The 25,362-nt window shown below is 46.4% G+C and overlaps 1 protein-coding gene across 1 annotated transcript in view; it reads left to right on the forward strand.

Moving 5' to 3' along the window:
* SNX27 (sorting nexin 27) overlaps nucleotides 1–19,870 on the forward strand; it is a 145,941-nt gene extending 126,071 nt beyond the window's left edge. Inside the window, exons 10-13 of the mRNA XM_078669586.1 lie at nucleotides 1,208–1,336; nucleotides 11,935–11,994; nucleotides 18,410–18,472; nucleotides 19,522–19,870. Of these exons, the coding sequence (XP_078525712.1) occupies nucleotides 1,208–1,336; nucleotides 11,935–11,994; nucleotides 18,410–18,472; nucleotides 19,522–19,569 (300 nt within the window). The 3' untranslated portion in view covers nucleotides 19,570–19,870. The remainder of the gene's footprint in view (nucleotides 1–1,207; nucleotides 1,337–11,934; nucleotides 11,995–18,409; nucleotides 18,473–19,521) is intronic.
* The last annotated feature ends 5,492 nt before the right edge of the window (nucleotides 19,871–25,362 follow it).

Raw genomic sequence — 25,362 nt, forward strand, 5'->3', positions numbered from 1 at the left:
TGTGATCTTCTTTATACAGTACTTACGGATTGTATACTCCTTTTCTTACTTCAGTTGGCATTTTTAGCCATTTATTCTATCAAGTTGTTTTTGAGGCTTTTCTCTGCAGCTTTTTATCGCTCTCTTTAGGCATGCTTGTGATTGCTGGTTAATCCTGAAGTCTTAAAGCATGTAATGATACCTCTGTTGCCTCCTTTAAATTTTCTGTTTGCACCTCTGGGAATGTGTACACAGATTTTGTGATGTCAAACCTCACGCAGATTAAGATGGGAATTATCTAATGACTCCTCTGTTCCTGCCACTACATGCAGGCCCACACAAGTTTTCTCTTGAGGTTTGTTGGAGATTCTTGGCTTGTTAAATTATAATTTTTTATTGCAGTGTTTTGACTTACTGTTTGTGTTTTTGATATGACTTCTATCCCACAGAGAACTTTGTCATGCCCCTGGTCCCCCATGCTCTTGCAGACATTTTCCCTGCCTAATCCCTTTGCTGTCAGCATTTGTCAATGGTCCCCATCTGTCACATCTACGCACCTGCCTTTTCTGATGATCTTTTACTTGAAGGAATAGAAGATCCTGTTTTAAGGTGGGATGTTCCCTAAAACAAAATGAGCTGAGTTGAACCCTATGTTGGAATGATGGTTAAGGTTGTGAATAATAAAACTGGCCTTTCTTCTTTGGGAGGGCACCACCCCAGCTCGCTGATATCAGGTTTTTTCTTTCTGCGCCATCAGCGCAGATCTGGAGACAGATACCTCTGTCCACTTTTAGAATAACCTTTTTTGACATGTTTTTGACAGTCACCCCGTTGAGCAAGAATCTCACCCTAAAAAAACCCGTGGAGTTTAAACTTGTGGTTCCTGTCACAGTAAGATGTCTAGTACAGACCCTTATCTGGTTTGTCTTTGGAATTGGCCCACAACTTTAAGGCCTGTGAGGACTGCTGTGGCATAAACCCCAAGGCGCTGTGGCAGCAATGCTTAAAGCTCATGGTCGCCTGATGCCGGTCGACTCCCCGTGACGCTCCAGGCCGCCTGAAGGCTCTGGGCTCGTTTGTGGAGCCTATGCAGGTGCTCGTCATTGCGCTTGAAGTTGTCTGATTTTGATGCAACAACTCCATTTTGTGACTTCAGCTCACTCTGCCCCGAATATGAGCTCTGAATCAGTCTTCCTTTTGAAGTGACATGTCTCATGTCCTGTTTTAGAACCAAGTCATATCCTTCGAGTGGGACGAGATGCAGCGATGGGACACTGATGAAGAAGGGATGGCCTTTTGCTTTGAGTACGCTCGAGGGGAGAAGAAGCCCAGATGGGTCAAAATCTTCACGCCATATGTAAGTTTTTTTTTTTTTTTTTGCAGTGGACAGCCAGGTGGACTTGCGTAGCTTCACCTAGGACTAATGGCTTTCAGTGGGAATTGGGTTATAATGCATGCAATTCACTACCATTTTGGCAAATTTATAATATACTTGGTGTAAGGTGCTGTGACTGGGAACCACGCTAAACTGATTACTTAGCAAGGGGTAAGGTTAGCTGCCATTAAAATTGACTGCTGAGTGCACAGCTGTCTTGTGCACCAATATAGTTGCAAGGTTACAACAAGCGCTATAGAAGCCACCATTAATTAAGTGTCCAAAACCCCAGTGACTGGGATCTTGCTTGAAATATGAAACCATGCACAGCATCAAGTTTGGGGTTGGTCTCTGGAAGCCAGGTGAGAGGACTGTGATCGCACAACCTGACCAGGGATCCAAAACCGATCTAGGACATGTCTATTACTGGAAGGCATATCTAAATATACAAAGAATGCAGAGCCATCCAGAAAATCACAGAATATGAAGAATGTTCCACACCTGGAAAAGGGAACCATCCCGGGCAAGAACTGTGACTGGAACCACGTTCGAATAAGAGTGGTTGGAAATTGCCTACCCAGGCAGAACTAGAGACCGTTTCTTTAAAAAGCACTGCTGGTTAAAAAGAATTGTGTAGCCACCCATGTATATGTGTTCCGTCAAATCTGTGTGCTTTATTGCCTACTAATACGTCATTTGTCTTCAGATTGATTTTTCTTAAGCCCCTAAATAGGCCTAGTCTTTGACACGGGCCAGCTCATAAAAATAGCTCATTCTCTCTAACCACGCTAAGCTCAAACATGGGACTCATATCCTAATGTTCAATTCTACTTTCTTGGCTCTTCTGTTTTCACTTGGAGTCTCTTACCACCATTCTAACCTGCTATATTATGGTTTTGATGACGCTGGATACACGTAAAAAAATTCTCTAAACTCCCTTTCTGACTGGTTCATCCGGCTGTAAGCTTGGCTTAATAAAAATTATGAGCTTGGCTTTATTTCCACCTGCCCCACAAATTGTGGAATGCACAAAAAAGCTGGCTTCACTAGTCTCATCCTTCTAGCGTAAAGCAACTGTCTGGCCAAAGGGCAAAGTTGAAACGTTATGCCCTTTGTGAATTAATCCCCCTTCATCCCAAATACTGGTTTCCAATCTGACATATCTGGGAGTTTAGACCAATCTATTAAGGTGATGCACATTGTCTGGGGGGGGTGGGGGGGAGATCTATTCTGTTCATTGTAATGTTCATTATTTCTGTTATCATTACAATGATGATAATATATAAAAGTTACATTTGATGGCCACATAAATACCTATTGTGCAATACTAGTGTGTATGTATATATTCGGGTGGGTCCGGGCCATAGCTAGGCTGTATCCTGCAAGAGATTCTCTGGGGTGAGATGATCTAGCATTCACTATAAACCGGAGTCTAGTCCAAAAAGAGGGGTAGGAAGGATCTCCCTTTTCCTTTCCTCCACAGTATCTACCTCTGGGAGCTTAAGGGATCCACCCATGTGTGACCTCCTTAAAAAAAAAAAAACTAATAAAATGAAAAACTGTGCTGAACATTTTCTTAAGTCATGGGATTGTCTGGTAACCAATAACTATATGTTTTAATAGAAGCTTTATGCATACATTCTTATCAGAGCCAACATTCTGTGAACATTTTAAATTATAATTTTTGTAAAATCAGGAAAAGCAGCACATTTTACTGCAAAAAAACGTATTTTTAATTTTTTTTACAAATGTACAAACTGCTACCAGCAGGTTGGCAACAAGATGCAGGGTGGTGGTCAGTTAGGCAGTTCATTTTAGAAGTTAACTTACCTCAGTGATAGGACCTTGGCCTTAAAGAAATCCCAGGTATGCTTTTAGAATCACTGGCAAGCGGGTTAGATATTCAGACACATTTTATTTTTTGCAGTTTAATAGTTTCCCCTACACATTAGAAGTTAGTAGCCAGCTAAAGATCTCTTCTTTAGAGGTGAGATACGAAAGCATAGTAAGAGAAAATAAGATTAAGTCAAGCAAACCTAGTATGAAGGAAGGCCTCAATACTTGCATCTATTTTGGAATCTGAGCCAATGCCCTAGTGCTGAGCAAATGTAGTAACTGATCCCGGGGTTGTTGCATTACAAATGTCACATCTCAGTCCTCATAAGAGCAACAGTAACTGTCTTGGTGGAATCAGCATTTGTTTTACCTGGTAAATGCGGGATGCAGGGAACAATATTTGTTTTATGGTCCACTTTGTAAAATACATACATGTGCACATGGTCCACTTTGTAAAATACATACATGTGCACATTGCCAGGCAAATAACTGTTTGCAATTTCTTAAATGTTAGGTAGGGACTTCTTGGAACCCTTTATACATCCACTGTTTGGAGGGATATCTCTGTTGGAGAGGACTATTCTATGGAAAAAAGTTTCAAATTAAATTTTCGAATTAGCGTGACAATCTAATAACATTTGCTACAAGAGAATGGTGCGTTCTTCAAAGAGTGTATTGCGATCAAACAGCAGGTAATATTTTTTCCGTACAGATCGCATGGCGCATTTGCTTTTTTGGCTGAAGTAATGGCTGCGAGTGAAGCTACCGTCCCTGACAAATGTTGTAGATTTTACATGGGTTCAAGTGTGGGGGGCATTCACTTTGATGGAACATGTTTAGCTCCCAGGAAAAGTTAGTCTTACTGAGGGAAAGATGTTCCCAAGACCGACCAGAAAACGTTAACCATCAATCCCAAAGAATAATGAAAAAAAGATGCCAAATATGAACTTTCTGTACATGCAGCTATGGCAGCCCAGTTTAGGTTTACAAGGAAGACTTCTAATGGGCAAAATTTGGCAAATTAAGATATGGCTGTAATGTCTCATTGAACCATTTTTGCTGACAGTAGATGAAAATGTACCACTTAAATATAATTTGTTGCAAGGGTTACTGGTCTCTGAGTGTCCATGAGGTTGCTGAAATATTCAAGAATGTACAGGTCCTCGTTGCTAGGCAGTTACTTGTATGGAACCTATTTGGATGATCCATTTTATTAAGGTTTGTTTTTTAAAAGTAGCACAACTCAGGCGTTAACCGTAAAATGATTTTACAGATTTGACTTTTTAAAAATATATTTTTTTAATTAAAAATCTGAAAAATGGGGGGCATGGCTAGCAGCCACCGAGAATGGCCGCTGCCTAAGTTAGCTCCCGAGTCCCCGACGTCTATCCTGCCCTATCCGGTTCCATCCACGGCTGGAAATGTAAACTACGAGTGCCGAGTCTCATTCTCTACCCCGCCCCGGGGAAAATTGGCTGGTTTTTACGGCTTAAATGGTGAATCGGAGTACCTCTTTCGGCGTCCCCGCCTGAGCGGTAATGGCGGCTCCCTAATGCAGAGAGGTAGAGGTTGCTGCCTCTGAGATACGACAGTGCTTGGACTCCGGGGACGCTGGTGGGGGTCCGGTGGTGCCCCATGCACGGAAGGAGATTCGGTGGTGTCAAAGAAGAAACCGAGTGAAGCCACCCTCCGCACTGCGGCCTGAGCGAAGAAGACTCGGTGAGTTCCACAGCTACCGGAGGCCCCGGATTAGCGGCCTGGGCGTTTCGGCGCGCTGCAGTAGCAGATAAAGGCCCATGTTGGATGGGGTGCAGAGGCCCTTACAGACGGACCAGACGTCGGCTGGGGTGACGTGGGTCCCGGCTCTGAGGCTCGGACGCTTTCAACTTCCGCGACCGGCATCTGAGGTCCAAGAATAGTAGGGGGCGCGGAGGCCCTGTATCCGACTGAAGCGGTGCACTGTATCTAATCGAGGCCCCGGCTCAGCGGCCTAGATGGAAAAGGGTGCAGCAAACGGCGTCCGAGACGGGAAGATGGACGGTGAGGCGGCGGTCTCTCACTCTGGTGAGGGGCGCTTAGACATAGCTGGCGCATGCTGGGGGCAGCTAAGAAGTAGCAGTCAGCGCCAACCAGCGACCCACAGTTAACATCCTGGCGCTCTTGCCGCCCTGAATGCTTGCTGGGGCAGAAGAGCCGGGCCTCCATGACTGAGCTCAGGGCCTGGGTAATCGGCTGGTCCCTGTACAGTTGTACCGGGACTGGCAGCTATCTTTAGAGTGGGTCCTACAGAGGTGGTTTGGAGTCCAGAACTGGCCGCTAGTGCTGGGAGTGAGTAAGCCCGGTAAGTGCATTGTGTCCAGGCCCTCTACTGCAGTGAAGTTAACAGGGGAGGCAAGTGAGGATCTGGGCTGGAGGTGTCTCACTCAAACGGCCTACTACACCTGTGTGAGAGTTGCTACGCGGGTAACTGTATCTCGCATGGTCGTAGCGCTGGCTCTCCTGCATCTACATATTGAGTGCAGATTAAGGCATCGTGAGTCCTGTGGTCTCCGAAAGTGGCCACGGTCTGGCTTGTGCCCCATGGGCTAGGATCTGAGCCTGCAGAACATACTGGACCTAGGTTGACCCCTGAAGGGTGGTGCAGTGGAATCCAACCCAGGAGGAGGCACTACACCCTAGTGACACGAACGGAGTACGAGGGAGCCATCTGTAAGGGGTTGACATCAGAGCTGCACTGCGACGGTGGAGAGTTACGACTAGTGGAGGGGCCAAGCCTGGAGAGCCTGAGCCCAGGGTCGTACCGTAAAGGTGGCACTTCAAGGGGGGACACTTAGCAGTCTTGTCCTCCTATCAATGATTGGCAGGTAACCCCCAGAATTGCCACGTATCCTAATTGGGCAGGATAACTGTCTACTACCATACATGGTGACGGGCGGGAAAGGTCCTAAGGCCAATGCCCAAAAGCAGCTAGCCAAATTCACCTGGTCCAAGGCGGGGGATAAAAGTGAACCGCTGCAGATGGAGAAAGACTTAGGGGCTGCGGCCTCCAAGCAAGGAACGGAGCCAACCCTACATGATGTCATGGCGGCTATCAATGGGGTGCGTGCTTCGCTGGACTCCGTTACGGTGGAGGTCTCTCTTATCAGGGCAGACTTCCGGAAGATGGATGAGAAAGTCAAAGAGCTTAAGATAGTCACCAGCGCCCTGCAGACGGATACATCAGAACTTCAAACGCAGATGCTCGAATTGCAAAAGAAGCCAGAGCGGATGTCACAACAACTTGACCACTACGAAGGCTGGGCACGCCGTAACAATATCTGCATCTTAGGGGTCCCGGAACGGGCTGAGGGGCCTGCAGCGGACCTTTTATGTAGAGGACCTCTTTACCAAACATCTCAAGCCTAAGATTTTGTCTAGCTATTTCTCCATTGAAAGGCCCCACAGAGTGCCAGCAGGAAGACCGAAACCAGGAGCACCCCCGAGGCCCCTTATAGCCCGAGTGTTCAATTATCGGGATAGAGACATTATCCTGCAGACTGCGAGATCCAACCCCCCACTGAAAATAGATAACTACGAGGTGGCCTTCTTTCCTGACTTTACGGCCAAGGTCCAGGCCAAGCGTCGCAGCTTTCAGGCAGTGAAGAGGGAACTGCGAGACCGGGAGGTGAAATATGCAATGCTCTTTCCTGCAAAGCTGAGAGTGGAATCGGATGGTAAATCCTGTTTTTTTTGAGTCGCCACAGGTGGTTTGGGACTGGATGGAAGGCTGGAGCAATGTGGGAGGCCACAGAAGAGAACGCTCTGGTAGAACTGGCCAACACAAAGGCAACCGTACAGAAGCCGCAGACAATGGGCCAGCGCAGGACGACAGCCAGGCGAAGAAGTGGGAGTGACGAACCCTGGGACAGTTGTAGAGAGCTGATGACTCATTGAAAGCGCCGCAAGTATGGGGGGGGGGGGTGAGATAAGGGTTTGTGATTCCCATTAGTGCGAGGCATGTAAAATGAGACCTAGTGAAGAGACCTAGGCTGATGGGTTTAATTGATGTGATTTGAACTGGACTAGAAAAGTGCGAAATAGTGGATGGCTAAAATTCAAGACAATTGTGATGTGTACACGTGGGGATGGGAGTTGCCTAACCCCGTGCATTTTCAGCATTTCGGGGGGGGGGGAGGCACTCTGCCATGTTCGGGAGTGGGTAGTTCTAAATCCACGGGCAGGGGGGCAGGGAGGGGGGTAGGCATTGGGGGGGTTGGGAGGAGGAGGGGGTTTAATTGTTTATTGTTGGTATAATTTGTGGTTTTGTGATTTTAATGCGCAAAGTCGCCATACCAAAGCTTAGACTAACAAAGATGAGTGTGGTATTACAATTCATTTCTCCGTTTGCACTGATCCGTATACTTGAGAAATGTGTTGGGAACAGCTATTGGGGTGGGGAGGGGGGCAATAGAGATCGGATAAGATCAAGAGGGATAGTGCAACAGTATTTGAAGCAGCACTCACCTGATGTGGTTCTACTGCAAGAAACGCACCTGGTGGGACAGAATACGAAGGCCCTCACTAGGTGGGGGGTACAAACTCTTGGTCCATGCAGACTACACCACGGGATCAAGGGGGACGGCAATCCTGGCAAAGAACACACCTCTAATAGTTCACAAGACGTGGGCAGATCGGGGGGGGGGGCAGGTTCGCAGGCGCAGAGGCTCAGTGGGATGGAAGGGATATAAATATTCTCTGTTTATTTACCGCCCGCTCTAGGTAAGACCGCATTGGAGGACCTTGGGAGTAAGCTGATGGGACTCCGGGAAGGCACATTAATCATGGGGGGGGACTATAATATGACACAGTTGATCGCCAACCAGCAAGGTCCAAAGCGAAATCTATTGGGCTAATGGCTGACTTCACGGAGGCAATGGGGTTGACTGATATAGGACTAGCGCTTCAACCCACTGAAAAATTATTCACATATTTCTCTAATGTGCACCAAAGTTTATCACGTATTGGCTATTCCCTTACACACTTGTCCTCGATAGGGAAATTTGCCCAGTCTCGAGTTCTGCCAAGGGGCATAGCAGATCACTCCCCAGTCTGGGTAGATTATACACACTGGGAACGGCAGATGCTCTCCACCATCGTTATTAATCCATGGCTCTTACACATACTGGACATTAGGGAGGAACTCCGCAGAAGGAGAACTATTTCACTGAAAATGTGGGCTTGGTTGAATCTGCACAAATAATTTGGGTAGCATATAAGGTGGTTCTGAAAGGGCAAGCGTTATCTTTGAAGTCGGGGTACATTGCCAAGAAACATCAACTTTTGGTCCGGGTTGAGACAGACCTCCTTGAAGTGGAGCGGGAACATGCACAAGATCCCTCACCGGCCACTGGCCATAGGCTTCTACTGAAGCAAGACGAATACCGGATAAAAACTAGGGAGCACATGTTGGCTAAGTATCGCAATACCCAGCACAGAATATATGAGATGGGAGATAGGGCAGGCAGGACACTAGCGTAGTTGGAGAGGCGAGAGCAGGGAACGAGATGGGTACATAAACTGACAACACCGGGGGGTGATATTGTGACGCACCCATGGGAAATAGCAGAGGATTCGGCTAATCACCTGGAAAAGGTGTACTCCCCTCTACTCATTAGACGGCTGAGGATTCATGTCCGCTCCTCCGAGATAGTGACATACCGGCCCTCTCAGAAGTGGAAAGGGAGACCTTTGATGGAGATCTCTCGAATGATGAAATTAACAAGGCCGTATGACAGATCAAATCCGGGAAAGCGATGGTGCTTAACGGCATACCGGTTGAGTTTCTAAATGCCACTACCTCTCTAACAGTGCCTCCCCTGAAGGCCATGTACGAGGAAAACCTGGAGACTGGTCGGCTACCAGTAGATCAACGGTTAGCCACCATCGTAGTAATCTACAAGCCGGGTAAACCAGCGGATAGCTGCAGTTCCTATAGGCCCATCTCGCTGATTAATGTAGAGGCAAAGGTTTTGCCGAAGGTCCTGGCTAATAGACTGATGACGGTTATAGCATCGTTGATCCATACGATCAATCTGGATTTATGCCAGGGGGGAATATGGCCCTTAATATTCGGCACCTACACAACGTGATGGCTCGTAGGACATATATTGAGGAGGATGCGGCGGTGTTGTCTCTCGATGCCTCAATGGCCTTCGATTCCATAGAATGGCCTTACTTGTTCGAAGTCCTGGAAAGGGTGAGATTGGGCCCTAAATTTATAGCCCGGGTAAAGCTGCTATACACTGACATCTTGGGGCAGGTGAGGGTTAATAGTTACACGTCCCGGACGTTCAGGTTCAACAGAGGCACTAGACAGGGGTGCCTGCTATCCCCGCTGATATTCTCCCTCTTGCTGGAGCCCCTTGCGGCCTGGGTGCGTAGAGATGTGATGGTGCAAGGGATGCGCTGGGTGGCCGACGTGGAGGACCGTATATCCTTACATGCGGACGACATACTGCTATATCTAGCCTCCCTGTACAAATCAATTGGTGTAGTACTTGACATTTTCACGAATTTTGGCAGGTGCTCCGGGTATGCGATCAACTGGCATAAGTCTGTATTGTTTATGTTGCAGGGCCAGGTCCCCCGACTTCCGGCTGGGTGCACCTTAACGGTGGCGGAGGAAGGGTTTCGATATTTGGGGATTTTGTCACTTGGGATCCAGCTCTTTTCTCTAGCTCCAATTTAGCCCCCCCCCCCCATTGGCTCGACTACGCGCGGATGTGCAGCACTGGAGGTCCCTGTCTCTCTCACTGTTGGGCCGTGCTGCACTCTTTAAGATGTTGGCCCGCCCTCGTTTCCTGTACATTCTTCACAATTGCCCACACAGGGTCCCAGACTTATTTTAGAGCGGTTAAGGGTGAAATCCGAACGCTGCTGTGGGATGGAGGGGCCCCCCAGGGTGGCACTGAGGAAACTGATGAAAGGCTGGTACGATGGCGGCATTGCGCTGCCTGACCTGCAACTCTATTACTGGGTGGCGCAACTGGTGACTGTTAACCACTGGATATATCACCCCCCTGATGACCCCGCATATGCTCTCGACCGTTACCAAACTGATCGTTCTGGTTACCTGGGGGCCCTGTATACTAGTGATAAGAAGAATAAAAAGAAATGCTTTGGACCTACCCAACATACACTAGAAATTTGGCATATCGTACATTCTCGCTTGGGTTGGGCGGGCGTCCTCTCAAAGGTAGCGCCGCTGTGGTATACACAGAAATTGGGCATGCTGTGCTATCAGCCTGGGTTTGACAAGTGGGACCTTATAGGTATCTCAGCAGTGAAAGACCTGGTCAAGAAGGGTGCTGCACTTGCATTCGGGGATCTTCAGAGCCAATATCACCTGGCTCAGGGAGAAATATACAGATATTTGCAAATTAGACACGTGATTCTGGCCGCTATTCCGTCCCTTAAAGACATTCCGGAATCGTCTCCACTGGAGGACCGGCTGTTAGATGGGCCTTTAAGTTAAAAACCGATATCTCTCGCTTATAAAAAGTTGTGCAATAACCTATCAGTCACCTTTCCAAAGCTCAGGGAGCGGTGGCAAGATGACTTAGGCCCGATAAGCGACGAGGACTGGCAAGCGGCTCTTATGTCCCCTCGAGAGGCGGCTGTCACACTTGGATTCAAACTGATACAACTCAGGATACTTCACCGATCATACATGTCAGGGACAACCTTGGCGAAAATAGGTTCCAGACCTGACGATCTCTGTCTGAGGGGATGCAGACAACAGGCCACATTTTACCATATTCTGTGGAACTGCCCAAATATACATATCCTCTAGGAGCTTATGCAGACGGCCTTGAGAAAGGAGGTAGTGTTGACGCCACAACTGGGACTGCTGAATATATGGAGGGCGACTGATCTCACGGAAGTCGAACAGCAATTCACAACATTGGGGTACAGGTTAGTTAAACGGGAATTGGTGAGAGGGTGGGGGGACGAACCCACCGCCCATTACCATGTGGGCAAAAGAGCTAGATAGGTGCATGTTGGCAGAGACGGAAGCCTCTGTAGCTAGGGGGTGCCCCAAAAAGTGGGATCGGAAGTGGTCAATGCGGAACAAGTATTGTGGTGATCTTTGTGTGTCCCCTATGGGGGAACTGGAGATGCGTAGACGTACAGAAAATGATGACAATGTATGATGTACAATCTACTTTCATGTTCGCCCAGATACTGTTTTGCTTAATTTGAAAAGTGTCGTCTAACTATGTATGGCTGCAATTTGAAACCAATAAAACACACTTATAAAAATAAAACAATTAAAATCAGAAAAATGTTAGCTCATGTAGACTTCATTTCTCTTTAATTCTTTCTTCACCTGAACATATAGTGAGTATTTCAGTGATAAGGGACATCTGTGGAGGTATTCTACTATGCTTGAATCGAGGCAGCATGCCTCTAGCAATTGGGATTTTAGAAAGGTAACGCTTCCAGGTGTCTCGTATTAAACCAGATTAGTCCATTCAAACATGACCGGGGAACGATCTAGAGGTGTCAAAATGATTCATTTGTAATTTTTGATTTGTTTCCACATGATGCTGTTTCACAATGCTGCAGTTTAGAGCAGTCTTGGCTCCCAGTGCTCCGTCTTGACAAATTGACATCCAAATAAAGCATACACCAGCATTCATCTTTTTTCTCTCTAAGATAAATCCCTGTTGGTTTAATGAGTGTAAACGTGTCTTTCTTTGCAGTTTAACTACATGCATGAATGCTTCGAGAGGGTCTTTTGTGAACGAAAATGGAGAAAAGAGGTAACTTTTAATGTTTACACCTTGTATATAAGAATCAAACGTAGGGCTGGGGAAGGGAATTGCCAGTCTGGGCAGAATTGCAACATGGTATTTGTTCTTGGCATAACTGATCTATGGAATTGGTCTAGATATATGTACATGGAGAGGAGTGTGAATATAATGCTGGAGGTGGAAGCCGGTTTGATGGATATTGGAAGGGCTGTGACTGGGTGATTTTAGTGCAGAACAGACATGAAGGAATGCTGTATCAGTTTTTTTGGGATTACTTGTGCAATGGCTGTTTGTGTGGTCTGGTGGGCGGGCGTGATTACTGAGCATTGTCATTGGTTGCTTTTGTTATTTCCTGCTGGGGTTAGAGGTTAACAGTGCTACTCCGCTGGACCCTCCCTTATTTAGAAACAAGCATTTACAATGCAATGGTTTCGCCTTTGGAAAAGTTCGAGCTATTGGCATTGCTTATGACATTTTTTTTTTACTTATAAATAAATAGCATTGTTGCTACAAAAAAAACTAACAAGGGATGGTCCTTTGTCCGTTTGTATGAACATCTCTTTCTGTCTGATGATATGCTGAGTGCTATAGGGCCTGTGTTTTGCAGTGTCTTGTCCTTTCTTTGTGGGTTGCAGTGGCTTGAGGTGAGTGGTCCTTTCTTTGTGTTACCCCTACCGCTAATTGGGTGGTCTTAGGTTCCATAGTTTGATAAAATCATAAAATGGTGGGGCTTGTGCTGTATATCGATGTTTGACCGTCTAGGTCCCTTTTATGATCCCCTTCCTCAGTCTATCCCGGAGCGCTGCTCTGGGTGCCCCTCCACCGCCAGCTCATGAGTGAAGATCATATCAATGAACAAATGTTAAAGAGCAGCGCGAAAGTTGAATAAACCGAGTGCTACACCACATCGGTTATTCAGCGTGTTGACCTCCTCGTGCAAGCGGGGGCACAGCAGACCTATAATTGCAGCTCAGAAGTATGTGTGGGGCCAGGGAATGGAAGGGGTCGCTAGAGCAGTGTCATTCGTGACGGTAGCCCGCACTGATGTTGCATGCAGCTGGGTCCTCGGCGACGGTCGGGACTGCTCCTGTGTTACGATCCTCTGTGCGGGGGGGGGTCACCCGGGTGCTTTGGGGAACGGATGCGCGGGCAGTGGTGTAAAGTGACCCTCATCCTCGTGCCAAGCAGCCGTGGCTGGCATCTCGGGCAGGGTGGGCACGGGGGCTTCTGTGCGGCCCGTGCAGTGAGCACCACACAGTGGGGTTTTCTTTAATGGGCTTATTTGTTGTTTTCATCAAGAGCGGCGCCTCGGTGCTCTTGTGACACCGGATACACAGGGGTGAAAGATTTTCACCTCTGCTGGAGACCCTTGTGAGCTGGGACTGCAGCGCCCTCTAGAGTCCTGGCACAGATGGCAGCTGTGTGCAGGGAGGGTGCGGGTCAGGGCGTCGAGGCGCCCTCTCTCTGCTCGGCAGGTTGGCACCCCGGGGCGCGCCGCCGGACTCTAACTGACCAATATGAAACTCAGAGCGGGCTCCACTGGACACTGGTTTCTAGGAGCTACATCGTCCTATGGCCTCTGGCTGGACAGTGCGAGCGTCCCCCGGACCCTTCCTCGGGGTAAAGTGTTCAACGGAGGACAACAGTTTGTACCCCCTCCCGCCAAAAAATCCACCCCAGACGACGCTGGTTAGACACTTAAGAAGCGTCGACTTAGGACCACCCCCGCCCGCCCCCACCCTCGCTGTGACCCCCTCCCAGCCGCGGGTCGCTGCCAATCACCAGCATCGGGCACTCTTATGTCGCTCTGTTTGATGACGGGTTTAGCAGCTACTGTGACATTATTCACCGGACGCCCCCTTTATTATAAGGACAATATGTCGAGGCCTGCGCCCCCTCCCACACCGGCTCGTTTCTGCAGGGGGGCTGCGCCCACTGGCCGAAGATGGCGAGGTGTATTTGCCATGCTGATGGCTGGCAGAGACGGGCACATTCCGCAGGCCTGGCACCCGAAGCGGACTCTCCCGGGAGGCCAGGCCTGTCCACGAGACCTAGTTTCGGGTGTGGCTACCACCGGTGCGGCAGGTGCAGTGCACCGGGGCCCAGAGCCCTGAGGGGCCCCTTGAACCGCGATAGTTGCCATATTTCACTGGTCAAACAGAGGCCACAGGGCTCACTTTCCTTGCTTGCACTGAGGCCCTCGCTTCCTTGCTTTGCCACTGTCTGGTTCTTGTATGTGCAGTGTCCACACACATGGAGGTATCATGCTACACGCGAGAGGGCCTGTACGACCTGCTGCCGTCCTTCCGCCTTGCCAGGGCGAGCTGGCATATGAGCATGCGCACTTCAGAAGGGGTGCCAGCTGCTTGTGCAGAGGTGCAGCCGCCCGTGCCAGCCTAGCACATCACGAGAGGCGCGAGATCAGAAGGGGTGGGGGATGTGCCAGCCGGAAGTGCTGCCTCAGCTCAAAAAGTACAAATCCTGCAAAACTAAAGTGTGTGTGTGACACTCCTGGCTTTGTTTAAGCCTGCCTTAGGACGTCTCAATAAATATACACAAATACTTTTATGATTACATCCACCGAGTTTATTTGCACGTGTGTGTGTGTGTGTGTGTGTGTTTGTGCATGTATGTGCCCCTTGCATATGTTCATGTGCTTCCGTGTGTGTGCGTGCTTGTTTTTGGGTATATGTTGAGTGGGATTGTGTGTTTAGTATGGGCGTCCACGTTTGTATGTGTCTGAGCACTTTTTAGTCTGTGTGTGCGCAAGGAGCGTGTATGTGTTTGTGCCTGTATGTATGTTTGTTTGTACGCATGTGTCTGTGTGCACACTTTCTTTTGTGTGTCTGTGAGCACGTGTTTGTGTTCTTGTGTGTTTGGGCGCGTGTGTTTGTGTGGGGGAGCAGGTGTGTGTATTGCCCCCACACTCCAAGTAGCACAATATTGCTTACACCCGCACACTGAGGCTAGAAGTTGTGAGTGTTTCTACCTCCGCCATCTTCTCCTCACGCCCTAGCGCTTCGTCTGAGGGGAGCGCTCAGGCAGCGCTGCCTGCCGCCTGTGAACCCGAGCTGTGTCATGGCGCTTTTATTCCTACCTGGCTTGATGTGCGAGCAGGGCCTGTTAGTGCCACATGGACAGGCCGAGGGAAAGACACGGAAGCGGGAGGGGGGGGCGGGAAAGACACGGAAGCGGTAGGGGGGGCTGCGGGAAAGACCACCCGCACACTGAGGCTAGAAGTTGAGTGTTTCTACCTCCGCCATCTTCTCCTCACGCCCTAGCGCTCCGTCTGAGGGGAGCGCTCAGGCAGCACTGCCTGCCGCCTGTGAACCAATATTCAGCCTTAAAAGTCTCCTGTCTGCAGATGAAATATTAAATACCCGAGCTGTGTCATGGCGCTTTTATTCCTACCTGGCTTGATGTGCGAGCAGGGCCTGTTAGTGCCACATGGACAGGCCGAGGGAAAGACACGGAAGCGGGAGGGGGGGGCGGAAAAGACACGGAAGCGGGAGGAGGGGCTGCGGGAAAGACACGGAAGCGGGGCGGGGGGGGCATCCCAGCGAAGACTCCTCTCTGACTCACGGAGAGGACAATCGCGCAGCCCATTCCTAAAAAATACACTTCGAAACTGACCAAAACAAGGCGACCAAAAAAAAAAAAATAGGAAGCGCCCACCGCCGCAATGACGACGTGAAAGAGGCGGAGAGGGAAAAAATGTCGGGAACGCCCCCGAATCTGGTCCGTGAATGACGGACAGATCTCTGTTCCAATGGCTGGCCTCCATTTATGGAGCTAGCCAATGGGACAGGGGGGCGTATTCAAGAGTCCCTAACTGAAGACTAGAGATTTCTCTGGGGGCGGAGCTTACGCTCCGTGCCCCAGGCGAAACCTAAAAATGGCAGGATTTAAGCTTAGGAAGAAAAGAGTATCACTGCCCATCATCCTGTTTTCCACGGAGTTCCTGATTGCAAAGAGCATTACTATTCCAGTGAGGTGGGCACCACCATCACTGTACCTCCTGAAAAAGTCTCTTCAAGGTTCCCCAGGGGTGTCTGTAACGGAATTGCCACCCCTCCATTTCTTGCATTCACATCGGGTGTGCCAACACTTTGTCCATTTCAGCAGATTGTACTTAAGCTCATACCCTGACTGAACCCCCAGCACCCACATGCGTCCGCACCAGCTTTAGAATGTCAAGCGTCTCAACCCTCATCTAGTTTGAGACCACTGTCAATATCAAGTCTTAAAGGGGCACGTAATTCTTTCACACCATCAAACAACACCTCCCTGTCGGAAGTCTGTTATCAGGGCACTTGTGGCTCATTGTCCTAGGGGGAGATTAGCCTTCTATAGGCTAAAATAAGTAAGAGCAATTTTCCTTGGAGTCAAATCAGTTTTCATTTAACCCGTTGGCTGCTTCCGCTTTTTTGCGGCAGTGTGGCCTTTTTAAAAAACGGGCGCGGTCGCGTCGGCCATTGGCCGACTGCAGCAGCCAACGGGTTAATTTTACCTTCCAAAAGACACGCCTGTTATTATTTTTTGCTGATCTTTACAAGTAGCAGTGATTCTGTTCTTAATTCATTTTGTCAACTGGCTGCTTTCTGTGAGACTGGATCCTTCAGAACTAAATTCTCTCTGCAACATTCCTATTGGCGGAAGTGAAAATTCATGTCAGTCTTGCCGTTGCTTCCATATTCCACGAGTGGCAGATATCCTATTATGCAGCTCTTGTTTAAATTGTGGCTCTTTAATTTCATATATTTTATTTGCAATAGATTTCTCTGTGACCATAGTGTGCAGTTAAGAAAGATTCTGGTGACGATGCTATCATCTTGATTTAAAAAAAATATATAATATTGTTGTGCGTTCTCCTTTAGTCCTGGTTACTTGAACTTTCTGTCCAGAAAGGCAAGAAGCCTGCAACTCCAAGAAGCTTATTAACTCCGTTTTCGTCTTCTCAAATTTGATGTTTAGAGTCAGTTCGCCTTGAGCAACTTAATTTTACGAGGGCTCAGAAGTCTGTTTTCTGGAGAGTTTTGTTTTTTGCTAAGTTTCTTTACTTGTCGTGGGGTTACCCAACCTGTTTGTTACCGGAACACCTTGCTTCTGTTCATTTGGACTTAACCAAAGTAAATGTAGCAGTTCATTATGTGACCAGCAAAATCTAGTGCTTTCTGTTGTACTCTTGAAAGATTTTAATCTTTTAAAAGCATATCTGGATTGTATCCAAATATCTGTGCAGTAAATGAATGAGTTCAGTTTGTGACTTGCACAGTCTTTCTTCAATAATGCTAATCCTAATAGGCCAGATAATATAATATCTTCCTATGAAGAATGAGGGTATGAATACGCTTTTTGAGAAGTTGCTTTTTATGTGCCTTTTTGAGATGCTTCCTTTTTGCTTGAGAATGCACGATCTGCTAGTGTGTTGTCTGAAGTTCATTTTTAGCACTTTGCCATAATTTACACGACCCCAAGCACTTTTTGAATCGAGCACACTTTATAGTTCTGGAATTTTCATTGTCCGGAGTCCAAGTAATAGAATTGGAGAGCTGACCCTCTTACAAAGATCACGGGTATCTTCGTTTACTTTATTTTGTAGTTCTATGTTCCAGAGCAATTCTGGTTTTAAAATGCTGACCTCATGCCTTTTCAGCTAAGACTACACACCATGGACCTTTCTAGAGCTCTCGAGATTTACTTGAAGAGGCCATGTGATCACTATTTGTGTACTCACTAGACCCAAAAGATGGAGTGAACAGTTTTACCTGATTGTGTCATTATTAGTTTCTATGTCATTAGGGTTCCAGCTTCTTTCAAGACTTCATGTTGGTTCCACCAGGGTAAAGGCAGCATCCGTGGTGCGCCTAATGAATACATATTACTGATATATTTTTCAGGTAGCCCCATGCGTACATCCTTTTGCTCTCTGCAAGCATTTTTCCTGTGATGCATTTTTTAAAAAAGATGCATCCCTTAACCTTACCTGGCGTATGGTGTCTCAGTTTCCTAACCTTTTTGTGGACTGAAATTGGCCGCAGCCAGTGGCACTAGAGTATGAAAAATTGTCTTTTGATGATTCTGGTAAACCTTATACGTGTTCTTCCTCATTCACAGCAACCTCTTACCCATTGCCTTGGTTAACTATGCTTTGCTCCACCTAATTATGTGATAAGAAACCTGGTAGGTGATCGGATGGGGTGGCTGGTAGCTCATTGGTGAGAGAGTGGGTCTTGTGCAAGAGGAGAATGTTCAAGTGTGGCCCATTCTTCTAAAGGGGCAGTCTCTTCTTCAAAAAGCCTTTTTTGTGCTCCTTTTTCAATGCAGATAACTGGCTATTTCCAAACAAATATGAAGAAAAGAGAATAAATGCAGTATGCCTGAACCACCGTGAGCTAATGTCCCCTGTTTTGTCCATTTGTAGGTGGAAGAGGAAGCAACGGACAAAGATAACAAGAATTGCAGTAATGACAGTATGTGCAGCAAGGTAATTATTTGGGAGGAGGGCAGAAGTGTAATTACTTTATTCAGTTCAGTAGCGAATATCAGTGCCTTTACTGTGACAGGTTAGTCTGATGGATACTTCGAACCATCGATTCTGGACCTTGTGAATACCCCAATGTGCAGACTGGATCCGGAGATGTATTAGTTCAGTTAAGGAGAAGGCTGCAGGGAGACAGGGGGAGGGGGGGGGGGGGGTCAATGGAAGAAGTTCGCTCGCATGTAGATCTATAATGGAGTGTAGAATGAGTAGGATAGTTCATGCATTGACTCTGTTTTTAAAATCTGTATAACCTGTGGGTTTGAGACCCACCCCTTAGTTGATCTTTCACTACCTTTTAGTTTCAGCGCCATTTTGTTGGGTAAGTAATGGTAGCAGTGCTGAGGAAGTCAGAGTATTGCATTGTTTCAAGGGGTTGCTTAAAGACTAGGATACGGTAAGACCTCTGAAAAGTGTCTGTTCGAAAAGTAAACCTTCCTTTTGGTCTCCAGTTAGTAAAATATATATAATATGGTGTCTGATTCTAGGATTTAATTTGTTTCTTAGCTCTGTTTTGACTGTTAAGCATCTGAGTCCCAGCAAGATGGATTTGTTCACACATTTGGCGAATAGGAGACTCTGAGCAAGAACATCTAGTCCCCGGCGTCAGAACCAACAACTTAGCAACAAGATCATATTTAATTTCCTCTGGGTCCATGTCCAGATAAGTGTTTGTGGTTCTGTCTAGACGGTCACAGTTTGAGTAGACCAGGTGGAAAAGCTTACCTTCCAGATAGACTTCTTGATTCATAAACAGGCCAGTATATCAACAGGCCTCACTCTGTCATTTGATATCTTGTAGTAAAGAACAAGCATGTGTAGATGGCTTCTGAAAAGAATGAGAATTAAACTGGTGTGTGTAGATCACCGTGTCACAAACGTTCACCTTAGGCACTGAATGGAAGAGATCTTGGGACAAGAGTAGGTTCTTTTGAGGCGATAGCGCTATTGGCCTGCAGATGACTACATCAGTTTGCTTCTTCTTTTTCTTCCAGAACATCTTTCAGCTGCTACGGTCACAGCAGCGTGATACCACCACCTAGCCCCCTACCTACTGATGAACACTAACAACGACCATTTAGAAGAAGGAACAGAAGAAAATTCATTGTATTATAAGAAAAATGCCCTAAACTAAATATTAATACCATTTGTGAACTTCATGTTTCCGGATTAAGACTAGAGACTGGCAGTGGGCATGTCAAGCTCGAGGAAGGACCGGACCGAGCACATTTTTTCTAGAGGTTCTGCATGGACTCGATTTTCAACTGGAAATGGCTCACTTCATCCATTTGCACTAATAGACATATATGTATAGATATATAAATACATAAATATATATACATATATATGCATTTCTTTTAAAATGTCATATCATGACCGTTCCTTTCTAACTTTTGTTTTTCCACATTGGCTTCTGCCCCTCCTTGGGAGTTTGCCTGAATCTTCATCACCCTGCCCACTTCCTTCCTCTCGAACGGGAAATACAGCACCAACTTCTTGAAGTATTACGTTTACAAACGACTCACTTTTGTGTGTTTCGCTGTTCGTGCTGAAGCTGCTGCCTGGTGGTAAGACTGCTTAGGCATCCATTGTCATGCCTTCAGCAACTGATTTATACTCCTTTTTTCTGTAGAACTGTTTGGTTCCCATTACTCTATTTCCAAGCCATGTTCTCCATTCCAGTGTCAGTGTTTGTCGTGCATTGCAACTGTTTCCGTGTGGTGCTCCATATTGTGAGATGCCAGGTAACACAGCTTTGTCTCAAACTTGAGAATGTGCATCTGAGAATGCGTTCTTCTCCGAGCAGTGTTTCCGGTCCGTTTGCTGAAAAGAGGGAGTCCTCCAGAATGGTCATTCGGATGAACAGCTTGACCACCATTTTGCTAGGAGTCGGCTGGTGTTTCGTTCTCTAATAGACTGTGCAGGATGACCTCATCTGAGTAGTAATGACTTCAGACTTTGCTAGTGCCTGCTGGGCTTAACATGATCTCTTCCTTTGCCTGTGGTGCATATGCTAGCTTGATGGCTCAAGCGCACCTTTCAGGCCCTGTGCGGTGTTCTCATTTGTATGTGAGATGTTACAAAGCAGTCTTATGTTCCCAACAGATGTTCGAAATCGGTAGAGCATAAAAGACCAGAACTATAAGGAGCCTAAATGTAGGAGAGGCCAATTTTGCTTAGAGGAATAAGATGCAGAGGAATAGTAGAATGCGAGTTGATGGAAGGCCACAGGAGAACATTTTTTTTATTTTTATTTTTTAGGAATTTGGGGGTGATACAGAAGAGCTAGGGCAGTGGTTGCCAAAAAATTAACAAATGATCCACATGGCCCAGTGAGTAATTGTAGGCAGAAAATGGAGATGAGGGGATGGTGTCTCCATTGGCAATAAAATAAAAAAGGTAATAGTTTAGTGAGTTAATGACTATGGGAGGCCCATGACCCTATCTAGTTGACGTGAAGACCCACTAATGGCTCTTGAGCATTTATCTAGTTCATTTTAGGCAACTGCTAATTTTTGGAATGACCTCACGAAAACAGCGGACTAAAACTGGAATTGTGCCATGGAAGATCTAGATGTACTTCACTACTGTGCAAACTGAGGTACCAATGCCTATAGAGCAGATCTGAATTTGCAAGGAGCACTTTCAGGGCTTTATGTGCACAGGCTAGCCACATGCAGCTTCCTTGTGACAGTCTGGATTCTTACTGAGATGCCTCTTCTCTGGTGCATGGCAGAATTTTAAGAATGTGTTGTACTCCCATGTTTCCGGACTCCCATATCAGTGGCCAGATTGCATTAGCTGCAGGTGGTGGGGTCATTTCTGCTTTGCTTGGTGTAAAGTGCAAAAAAAGTAACTATTCATGAAAATTCCTTGACCTTCTGCTATTTCTGAGAACTGCAGGTTCCAAATCTTTTTTGCTGCCTGACTCCGTAAGTTGGGAGCTAGACACTGCTTTGGTTTCCCATGTGCCGATCACTGATGACAGACTGTCTGGGCGTCCCAGCCTCTGCATTCAGATTTGTATGTTTGATGATACCTTACCTTCCTTCAAATAAAGCTTGCATCCTCCCTGATGGATGCTACTTGCCCTCTGTTTGGATCCTGGTATGGTTTCTCTTCTGCATGGCCCTCATTCTAATCTTGTTAGCTGGATCTAGGTTGTCGAACTGTCATTTTGTTGCTTTCGTATCTGGTGCATGCCCTTTTTTTCTAAACCTTGGATGACTATTTGGTAATCTTGTATAGTAACCTTTAGTTTCTTTAGTGCTCTAACTGCAGATCTTGTAAGTGCTAGAGTGCCATACTTTTTCTTTTTTAATGGTTTCCAGAGCTTAATCCTGTCTACTTTTCAGTGCTGAGCATTGTATTATGAAGCTTCCTGCAGTATGATCTTGTATGGTGGGCAGTAGTTTCTAGTATTTTCGTTTTGATCTTGTATGGTAGGGAGTAGACTCTAGCTGGTCAAGTTTCTGATGTAATTTGGTAGGTGATAGGTTCCAGAGCCAATCTTACTTGCTGCTCTTGTGGGAGGCCCTGTCTTTTAGTACAGAAAGATACTACCAGAATTTTGCCTGCTCCGAAGTGCATTTTGGTCTTTTCTTTGTCCACCGAGGTGAACTTTGAGTACATACCACCGAGTCCAGTGTGGAGTACTGTGAGGCTTAGTTTAATGGCCTTCACGTCATTTGTCTAATACAGTGCTCATCCTACGTGTGATAGCCTTTTATTAGTTACAGAAAATATTAGCAAAGAAAATATTAGGATTTTTCTGTGCACCCAGCATTCAACGTGCACGGTCTCCTTTCCTACTGCCTCCTAGGCATAGCATACTCCAAACAAGCAAAGGGGCTGTTGCAAACATTGACCGACCAGGTTAATTCCCCTCACTCCGGCGTTCGAAACATTGTTTTTCATTTTTCTAAGAGGGCAACGGCTTCATATTTTAAGGGACCCTGATGTAATTGGTATTTTGTGGGACTGGAACTATCAAAAATACGATGTTCTGCATGCACTTCGAAGCACTAGCGTCTGTAAGAATCACCTGGCAGTGGATGGTTCGGTTTTACTTGAAAGTCGGCGTGACTTGAGTGCCTTATTCGGATTGCTCCAATGCCACTTTTCTAGTTTGCCCACACTGGGCGTGCAAACTTCTTTTGAATGGAAGTTGCATTGCGAGCCCGTCATAAGAAGCCTAGTGTATATTATGTCCCCTGGTGTCTTTGATATTGGTAGTAAACTTAGCTTGAATCTCCGTCTGCTTGGTAAAGCGAAGCACCTGCAGTGCATGCTTCAAAATTAAATTGATGTTGAGTGGAATTATGCTGGTCTTGCTGTTTGATAAAGCATCTGTTCTAGGAGGTCCCAGGTTTGAGGCCATGTTGAGGTTGTCTGTAACTGAAGTAGGTCTGTTGACGTAAGAGTAGCCAAAAGTAATGGGCAGGCTTTGGCTAGGCGAGCCTTGTTTTGTTTTGCTGTGCTGCATGTTACACTCTGCATGTTCAGTTTGACATAATGTCTCTGGTAAATTCATCTTTGTCTTTTCGGCTGCCTCGTGTCTGAATACGTTCTCGGGTTTGCCTTCTGAATGTTCTCTGAAACACTGCTTTTTTGTGAATTGTGGGCCAGGCTGTGCTGATCAGCACTAGACAGCTCGTTAGTCTAGTGCTCCTTGCTAATTGCTGCCGATAGCTCAGTCTGCAGTCAATAAAGCAAAAGCCTCGAAAGACAAGTTAATAATTGGATTAAATTCCAGTGCGTCTAACAATCTGGCGTCTTGGCCAGAGATGAGCGTATGTGCTGCTTCTTAGCTACTGCCATTTTGATTGCTCAGCTCAGATTGATGGATTTCTTTTTGCCTGAGTGGTTGCGTGTAGGCCAGCTAGCAATTTCTAAACCTTCGCTAGGCCTGAAAACCCTTTTACCCTTCTGCAGGGTATGGTCATGGAGATGGGAAAATGCAGTCTAGTGGAAATAGTGCTCATTCATCTTTACTGCATGCCACCTCCTCACTACATGCGCCCCTTTGTTCAAGTGGCAGTCAGTTTCTTTGCTTTAGCGATGCCTTTAAAGGCTGTTGCAAGAAAGCGACTTTGCAATTGTGACCAAAATAAAGTTTTACTTCTGAAGATGATCCTATTAAATTAGGTGTCAGATAAGGTGTCCTCTTGTGACAAGATAAAGCGAAGAACCAGTATCATTATTTTGCAGATCGTATTCCAAGAAGAAAGAACACTTGCTGCTGGATACACTCCCATATTCGAATCTGCATTCTCTGCAACAGTCCTCTGAGATTGCGTAATGCCCAGTCGGCCCTCAGTTTTTGGTTTCCTTGTACATATTTTTTGTAGTCATTTCATTTTCGGACCTCCTGGTCTAAAGGGATAGACATGGGTGAAGTGCTTCTTATGTTTCCTATTTTTGGTATGGATGTGCCAGCCCTTTCTTCCATTGAATCAATGGACTTTGGGTGTACTCCACCGCACGGTCTGTCCTGCAAGAACATGCATGAGGTAGATAAATGTTCACCCTCTTTTTATAAAAATCAGTGATGGCTCCTGCTAGCAAAGATGACTTTGTTGTGGAGTCCTTGACAAGGGGTGAGTTTGTTCCAAGTCCTGTGTTGTGCCGAGCACGACTGCCCAGAACTCTGTATGAGGTATTTTTTTTATAGATGTTTTTACCGCGCAGAAGGTGGAAACTGCAATGATAACTATGGCTTAACCTAACCAGTGTAGCCATTCCTTTTGTCGACTACCAGCCAGACATGGTCTTGTGTTCGAATGAGTGTATCAAACTCGATACGAATGTATGCTTAGGAAGATTGTACAAAATCTATTTTTAATATAAATGTCTTGTAGAGCAAATATTTAACATCTTTGTTTTGGTTTGTGTGTATTTTCTCCTGTTGTAATCCTTGCAGATTGTTTGTTCTTTGCTTGCTCTTTTGACTTCTTTCTGTGACCGGTGCATTTGCACTCACCAGGTTATTGTGGTAAAGCAGCATGCTCTATTTTCCTGAAATGTCATGTCATTACAACTTCCTAGCATGCCCAAGCTTTTGTACACCTTAGGGATTCCAGATTCCTTATACGGGATGGCTCTCTGCAACAACTTTGCGTGCCCTTGGTACTTCTCGGAGCAAAGCAATGTTCTCTACTATTGTAGATAAATGATCGTACCAGCAATATTACTCCAGCCTATGCTGGACTATTTTTGACCTCCAGCTGTCCCGTTGCTTTGGAGAAACCTTTGTTCCTTTGGAGAAACCTTTGTTCCGTTGTATCTTGCCATTATTCCATGGATTGGTGCTTCTTTGAAACTTCGTTATTCCAGAACTAGCTCATACTCTGGCATGTGCGTGTTATTCCAGATCCTGCTTTGGGTGTCCGCCATTGGTCCAAAGTAGCCTCAGTCATTACTGAGGAGCATTTGTATTGGTCTGGAGCTTGCTGTGCTACATTTGTATTCTGGTGTTTTTCGGGAGCCTAGGCCGGTGCGGCAGATTCTTTCGAAGTTTTCTTTTACCTTCAATTTCTAGATACACTTTCTTATTTAGATTAGGGATCTTATTTGCTTTCCTCACATTCTTCCTACCGTATTGTCGATTGCACCCCTGCTCTGGCAGCAGCATATATTTTTTTCTGTCCTAGTCCTTGCATATTTTTCATTCTCATGTGTTTTTTTTTGTTTGCTGTCCCTGTGTACTTTCAGTATTAGTTCAGTGTAGGTTGAACATGAGTCTTTTCGGCCAGAGCTGCGTGTCACACTCCCAACCAAGGAAACTTGTAAATAAGATCTATATTATGTAATGTTTCACTTTTCATGCATGACTG

This window comes from Lissotriton helveticus, chromosome 12 (genome assembly GCF_964261635.1).
Source record: "Lissotriton helveticus chromosome 12, aLisHel1.1, whole genome shotgun sequence".
Lineage (NCBI taxonomy): Eukaryota > Metazoa > Chordata > Amphibia > Caudata > Salamandridae > Lissotriton > Lissotriton helveticus.